This window comes from Daucus carota, chromosome 4, assembly GCF_001625215.2.
Source record: "Daucus carota subsp. sativus chromosome 4, DH1 v3.0, whole genome shotgun sequence".
NCBI classification, from domain to species: domain Eukaryota; kingdom Viridiplantae; phylum Streptophyta; class Magnoliopsida; order Apiales; family Apiaceae; genus Daucus; species Daucus carota.
Window position 1 is genome coordinate 12,424,691 of NC_030384.2, and position 7,866 is coordinate 12,432,556.

The following is a 7,866-nucleotide window of genomic DNA, read 5'->3' on the forward strand; positions in this document are numbered from 1 at the left end:
ACTATACATGTTTCAACTGATGTCCCTGATAAGTGGATTTTATATCCACTTGGAATGCCTTCGTTTCGACTTAAATTGATGATTTGGCCTCGAGTATGTGGTGTTTTTGATGTGTTTTTGTGGTGTTGTGTAGGTTCCCTAGGAGGAGGATAAAGGGTGGATTCAGAGCTAAGAGGTGGAGGAAACGGCGCGAAGATCGAGCGAGCAAGGAAGGAGAAAAGGGAAGAAAGGTTCCAAGAGTGTTCGGGGCTGCCCAAATGGGGTCTCCACCCCATTTACGGGGTCTCCACCCCGTTCTGAAGAAGAAATTTCTGCACTGATGGGGTCTCCACCCCACTGATGGGGTCTCCACCCCACTTCATCAGAATAGAGGCTGCCCTGACGGGGTCTCCACCCCACTGATGGGGTCTCCACCCCACTGACGGGGTCTCCACCCCACTGACGGGGTCTCCACCCCATGCTGTTGGGAGAAAAAGCCCGAATTGCCTATTCTTGATCCGTTTGAAGGCCCGATCGCTGTGGGACTTAAACAAAAGCTCAAGGGAAAAGTCTAACAACCTAGAATCATTACGAGGAGCACGTGACGGCTACAACGAAGATCTAGTTTCATAATTTCATCTTTGTAATTCTTCGAAGTAGGCGTGATTGTGGATTATCGTTCGGATTTGTTTCATAACTCTTACTCTAGTACTTTCGTATTTGTTTTAGACATCTAGTATAATGTTTACATTCGAACCCATGACGATGAGAAGTTCAATTATGAACTAATCATTGTCATGGGATTTTAGCGGATTTATCAATGAATTTCAGTAGTTAATTTGCCTTGTTCATATGTGATGGTTTGATTTCCTCGTATTGGTTGTGCTTATTCGTCTTGGATGCGTAGCTAACATCTTAGATTGGTTGTTAATCTTTATTGAAGCGACAGTGAATATATTGATTTAGAACTTGCCATGCGAGCATAGGTTTCGTGTTCGATAACATGACTTGTGATGTGATTTTACCCATCCTGCATCGCCCTATGTAATCTTGATAGATAACTTGCTCTTCAACCGTTATGTTTTCAAATTCTATAGACATATAGGGTCTAAGCATAATTGGTGTCTATTTACCTTCTATCTTAATTGTGGATGTGTAACAGTATGGTGCACGTATAACGACAGTTAGCGTGTATCAGTCTCGTGTTATCTGATTAGTTATCAACCATTACAATTGAAAAAGGTAGAACTCTGAATGAAGTTGTTAATGAAGCTAGAATCCCATGTTTATTCTCATTAGTAAATCGTTATTCTCTTAGTTGATAATTTTTAGTTTCATAATTCAAATAGGATTAGTTAAGTAGAAAACCAAAACCCAAATTGCTATTTGTCTAAGCATTGAATAATAATCATACATTGGTGCATTAGTGCATAATTCTGAATACACCAGTCTCTGTGGGAACGAACTGAATTTGATTCTATACTACTTGTGACCACGTACGCTTGCGTGATTTTGTGCGAACAAGTTTTTGGCGCCGCTGCCGGGGACTCGGTGTTTTATTTTAGTTTATGTGCTTGTCATTAGTGGTCGTTAAAGTTCAGTGACTTGGATTCTTTTCTCACTTTAGTTCGTTGTGTGTGTTTCAGGTACTTGAGTGACGTGTATGCGAACACGTTCTCAGGCTCGTAAGGAAGCATTAATTAAGGAAGAAACGATAGAGATTGATGCGATGGTTGATCAACCACCAGCTGTGAATATTCCTAAGGCTCTGAAGGCTTTCTCTGAGCCTAAAATCGATGACATTCAATCGAGCATTGTCAGGCCAGCAATTCAGGCCAACACTTTCGAGATCAAACCGAGCACTATTCAGATAGTACAGAACTCAGTGCAGTTTGGGGGTTCTCCGACTGAGGATCCTAATACTCATATTCGGGACTTCATTGAGATCTGCGACACTTTCAAGTTCAATGGTGTTACGGACGATGCCATCAGATTGAGGTTGTTCCCATTTTCTCTGAGGGATAAAGCTAAAGGATGGTTGCATTCTCTTCCTGCAGGATCTATTACGACATGGGAGGATCTGGCTCAGAAATTTCTTACTAAGTTCTTCCATATGGCTAAAACCGCTGCAATCAGGAATGCTATCACTCAATTCTCTCAGTTGTCTGGTGAAACTTTATGTGAAGCTTGGGAACGCTACAAGGAGATGCTTCGGAAGTGCCCACACCATGGGATGCCTGATTGGATGGTTATTAATTGCTTTTATAATGGGTTGGGTCCTCAATCGAGGCCAATGCTCGATGCTGCATCAGGCGGAGCTCTATGGGCTAAGAGCTATGATGAGGCTTATGAGTTGATCGAGATGATGGCTGCGAATGAATATCAGAATCCTACTCAGCGTCTTCATCAGGGCAAAGCAGCAGGAATTCTAGATGTTGATGCTACTACAGCCATAGCTGCTCAGCTTAAGGCTCTTACTATGAAGGTGGATTCTTTGGCAAATCTAGGAAATCAGCAGCCACCTTCAGTCTGCGAGCTCTGTGCTGGAGCACATTCTTCGGATCAGTGTGCTATATCGAGCGAATCCGCTCAGTTTGTGAGCAACTTTCAGAGGTCACAACAGCCAGCTCCGGCCACTTATCATCCTAATAATCGGAATCATCCGAATTTCAGTTGGAGCAATAATCAGAATTACATGCCACAACAGCAGCAACAGTTTCAGCAGCAAGGATCTATACCTTTTAACCCTTCTGGGTTTCAACAACAGTTTGCACCGAGACAGCAATTCCATCCACCCGGATTCCAGCAACAAAATCATGGGGTGGCTGGACAGTCTTCCAATGAAAGATCAGAATTGGAAGAATTAAGATTAATGGTGAAAAGCCAATCGGTGTCAATCAAAACTTTGGAGAATCAGATTGGGCAAATTGCTAATGCGTTGATTAATAGACCACAAGGAACTCTTCCTAGTGATACTGAGGCCAATCCGGGCAAGAAGGAAGTGAAGGAACAGGTACAGGCTGTCACCTTGAGGTCCGGAAAGGTTACGAAGGATGAAGAACCAGCAACAGAGCGAAACAAGGAAGAGAGTGATCAACAGGTTGAAACACCCGTGCTCTATTCTGAGTCTGATAGTGGAAAAACTGTTGTTGAGGCTGACAAGAATAAGGTCAACGAGGAAGCAAGCAAGGAATCAACCGAAAAGTCTAGCCCGAAAACTGATACTGGGGTCAAGCAAGTATATCCACCTCCACCTTTTCCGAAGAGACTGCAAAAGCATAAGCTCGACAAACAATTCGCCAAATTTCTAGAGGTCTTCAAGAAATTACAAATCAACATACCTTTTGCGGAGGCTCTAGAACAAATGCCGAGTTATGCTAAATTCATGAAAGGTATTCTATCTCGAAAACTTAAACCTGAGGAATTGGAGACTGTGGCTTTGACCGAGGAGTGTAGTGCTGTGTTGCAACAGAAATTGCCCCCGAAGCTGAAAGATCCGGGAAGTTTCACAATCCCGTGTACGATTGGGCAATTGTCGTTCGACAAGTGCTTGTGTGATTTGGGAGCTAGCATAAATCTGATGCCCTTGTCTATTTTCTTGCAACTTGGTCTTCCGGAGCTGAAACCTACTAATATGTCTTTGCAACTGGCTGATCGTTCGATTACATACCCAAGGGGGATAGTTGAAGATGTGTTGGTAAAGGTAGATAAGCTAATCTTCCCTGCTGATTTTGTCATTCTCGATTTTGAGGAAGATAAGAAGATTCCCATCATCTTGGGGAGACCATTCCTTGCGACGGGGCGGACTTTGATTGATGTTCAAAAGGGTGAACTCACAATGAGAGTTCAAGATCAGATGGTTACTTTCAATGTGTTCAATGCCATTAAACTTCCATCAGATGAGGAGGAATGCTTTAAAGTGGATATGCTCGAAGCTGCAGCCCATTCGGAAATTGATAACAGGCTGAAAACTGACATCTTGGAAAGGGTTATATCCGGTGACTCAGAATTCGGTGGTGAGGAGGAAGAAGAACACCTTCAATACTTGAATGCTTCTCCTTGGAGAAGACGGTTGGATCCTCCAATTGAATCTCTTGGGTTATCGGAATTGAAAGATTCTCATGAACGGCTGAAACCCTCTATTGTTGAAGCTCCTAAACTTGAGCTTAAGCAGCTTCCCGAACACCTAAGGTATGCCTTTCTTGGCGAAGCTTCTACATTACCTGTAATTATTGCATCTAACCTTTCAGGTATCGAGGAAGAAAAGCTTTTGAGAATTCTTAGGGAGTTCAAATCAGCCATTGGATGGACTATTGCAGATATCAAGGGAATCAGCCCTTCTTATTGTCAACATAAAATTCTGATCGAGGAGGGTAGTAAACCCACTGTTGAGCATCAAAGAAGACTCAACCCAATCATGAAAGAAGTGGTGAAGAAGGAGATTCTTAAGTGGCTTGATGCCGGCATTATTTATCCAATCTCGGATAGTTCTTGGGTGAGCCCTGTTCAGTGTGTGCCTAAGAAAGGAGGCATGACCGTGGTAGCTAATGAGAAGAATGAGCTCATTCCGACTCGTACAGTCACAGGTTGGAGAATATGCATGGACTATCGGAAGCTCAATAAAGCCACCAGAAAAGATCACTTTCCGTTGCCTTTCATTGATCAGATGCTTGATAGGTTGGCCGGTCATGAGTACTATTGTCTTCTTGATGGGTATTCAGGGTATAATCAGATTTGTATCGTACCAGAGGATCAGGAGAAAACCACTTTCACTTGCCCGTTCGGCACATTTGCTTTCCGTCGTCTTTCTTTTGGACTTTGTGGTGCATCAGCAACTTTTCAGAGATGCATGATGGCTATTTTCTCCGAGATGATTGGTACCAATGTTGAGGTGTTCATGGATGACTTTTCTGTGTTCGGTTCTTCTTATGATGAATGCCTGAACAACTTGACGATGGTGTTAAAAAGATGTGTGGAAACTAATCTCGTTCTTAATTGGGAAAAATGCCACTTCATGGTTCAAGAAGGCATAATTCTTGGGCATAAAGTTTCGAACAAGGGTCTTGAGGTGGACAAAGCTAAGGTGGAGACAATTGAAAATCTGCCTCCACCAATTTCAGTAAAGGGGATTCGGAGTTTTCTTGGTCACGCGGGTTTCTATCGACGGTTCATCAAGGATTTCTCTAAAATCACCAAACCCTTGTGCAACTTGTTAGAAAAGGATGTGGCCTTCAAATTTGATGGAGAGTGTTTGGCGGCGTTTGAAACTCTCAAGAAGAAATTGACCACAGCACCGGTTATTACTGCACCTGATTGGAATGAGCCTTTCGAGATGATGTGTGATGCTAGTGACTATGCGGTGGGAGCTGTGCTTGGTCAGAGAAAGAACAACATCTTTCATGTGATTTACTATGCTAGTAAGACTCTCAATGGTGCTCAGCTGAATTACACTACTACGGAGAAGGAGTTGCTGGCTATTGTGTATGGATTCGAGAAATTCAGGTCTTATTTGCTTGGGACGAAGGTGTTGGTTTACACTGATCATGCTGCCATTCGGTATTTAGTGTCGAAGAAAGATTCGAAACCTCGTTTGATTCGTTGGGTTCTCTTGCTTCAAGAATTCGAGTTGGAAATTAAGGATAGAAAGGGCACTGAAAATCAGGTGGCTGATCATCTTTCTCGGTTGGAAGACGAAGCGCGAGCATCCAAAGACACCACCTTGATCAACGAGTCTTTTCCTGATGAACAGCTATTTGGGATTCAAGAAGAAGAGCCATGGTTCGCTGATATAGTTAACTATTTGGTGAGTAATGTCATACCTCCCGATTTGTCTTATGCTCAAAGGAAAAAGTTTCTTCATGAGGCGAAGTGGTATCGTTGGGATGAGCCATTCTTGTTTCGACAAGGTTCTGATCAGATTATCCGAAGGTGCATTCCATACAGTGAGATTGAAGGCATCTTGCAAGCTTACCATGACTCTACTTATGGAGGACACTATGGAGGACAGAAGACAGCAGCTCGTATCTTGCAGGCGGGTTTCTTTTGGCCTACACTCTTCAAGGATGCTCAGCAGTTTGTGTTGAAATGCGATCGTTGCTAAAGGGTTGGTAATATCTCTCGAAGGGATGAAATGCCTCTCAATGTACTTCTTGAGGTAGAAATCTTCGATGTGTGGGGTATAGACTTCATGGGACCCTTTATCTCATCTTGCAATAATCTCTACATTCTTCTCGCTGTGGATTACGTGTCTAAATGGGTCGAAGTCAAGGCTTTACCAACCAACACCGCTGCGGTAGTCATCAGTTTTCTTCAGAAGAACATTTTCACTCGTTTTGGTACTCCTCGAGTCATAATCAGCGATGAAGGATCACACTTTTGTAATCGCAAGTTCACAGCGCTGATGGAACGGTTTGGTATCAATCATAGAGTTGCCACAGCCTATCATCCTCAAACTAATGGGCAAGCTGAGGTATCTAATCATGAAATCAAGCGAATCTTAGAGAAAGTTGTGAGTCCTTCGAGAAAAGATTGGGCGTTAAAGCTTGATGAGGCCGTATGGGCCTATCGAACGGCGTATAAGACTCCATTGGGGATGTCTCCTTTTCAGCTGGTTTATGGAAAAGCATGTCATTTGCCCGCGGAGTTAGAGCACAAGGCATATTGGGCATTGAAGAAGTTGAATTTTGATATGACAGCTGCTGGTGAGAAACGAATGCTTCAAATAAATGAACTCGACGAGTTCAGGCTTCAGGCGTACGAAAATAACAAGCTTTACAAGGAAAAAGTCAAGCGATGGCACGATAAGAAGTTGGTGCAAAAGGAGTTCGTTGTTGGCCAACAAGTTCTACTTTATAACTCTCGTCTAAGACTATTTCCGGGTAAGTTGAAGTCTAGGTGGTCTGGTCCTTTCACGGTTAAGACGGTATTTTCACATGGAGCGATTGAAATATTTGAGACAACGCCGAATGAATCATTTAAAGTGAATGGACAGAGATTGAAGCCTTATTTCGGTGGAACGGTGAATCGCGAGGCGGTAAGCATCGTTCTTGCAAGTGTGTAATTTCTTGGACTTCACGTCGAGCTAAAGACGTTAAAAAAGCGCTTCGTGGGAGGCAACCCACGCCCCTTTTTCGAGTTTTCGTTAGAAAAAAAAAAAAGAAAAAAAAAAAAGAAAAAAAAAAAAGAGGGAAGAAAACATTCTGGTGAATTGGGGTCTCCACCCCATGAATGGGGCGCCCGCCCCAAAACACCAGAACAAGCCACAGAAAACGGCCATCCACACTGCCTTTCTAGCGCGGCCGCGCCATGGGCGGGGCGCCCGCGCCAGTTGCAGCGCGCCCGCGCCATGGGCGGCGCGCCCGCCCCGTTCCGCCAGAATTAAAAAAAAAAACTGCTGCCTTTATATGCAATTTTCAGCTCGTTTTTTTTACACACCCAGCCACAACATCCTTTCCTCAGCCGATTTCTAACCTCCCAAAACCCAATTTCAGAATCCCATTAGTTTATAAACACATAAACTCCTCTTTTAATCCAATCTCTTCCATATATATACACTACACCTATATATACACAAAATCCCTAATTCTCTCAAACCTTCGACCAAGCTTCAAAACTTCAATCCATGGCACCTAAGAGAGCAAGGAGGGCAGTGAGTTCGAGTGTTCAAGCCGGATCGACGGATTCTTCTAGTTCGGGGTATGGTGCTATCAATTTCACAACTCCGGAGGCTCAGGCCGAATTCACTCGATTGATGGGCAAATCAATTGCGAAGGAGAGGGGATTCTTACCTTCTCCCGCTGATGGGAAGTTAGTGGAGATGATTCAGAGTAGGGGTTGGGAGTCCTTTTGCGAGGCACCGGCGGCGGTGCCATTGAGCATTGTGAGGGA

The 7,866-nt window shown here is 43.7% G+C and overlaps 1 protein-coding gene and 1 non-coding gene across 2 annotated transcripts; one reads left to right on the forward strand and one right to left on the reverse strand.

The window, feature by feature from the left end:
- Nucleotides 1–1,642: 1,642 nt before the first annotated feature.
- On the forward strand, nt 1,643–6,269 carry LOC135152184 (uncharacterized). Its single transcript, XM_064092018.1, has 4 exons — nt 1,643–1,852; nt 1,943–2,323; nt 2,978–3,217; nt 3,332–6,269. The coding sequence occupies exons 1-4, from the start codon at nt 1,643–1,645 to the stop codon at nt 6,077–6,079; spliced, it is 3,579 nt and encodes a 1,192-aa protein (XP_063948088.1). The 3' UTR covers nt 6,080–6,269.
- LOC135152532 (small nucleolar RNA R71) lies at nt 2,108–2,214 on the reverse strand. Its single transcript, XR_010291707.1, has one exon. It is a non-coding gene; the product is annotated as a small nucleolar RNA R71 (small nucleolar RNA).
- Nucleotides 6,270–7,866: the final 1,597 nt, after the last annotated feature.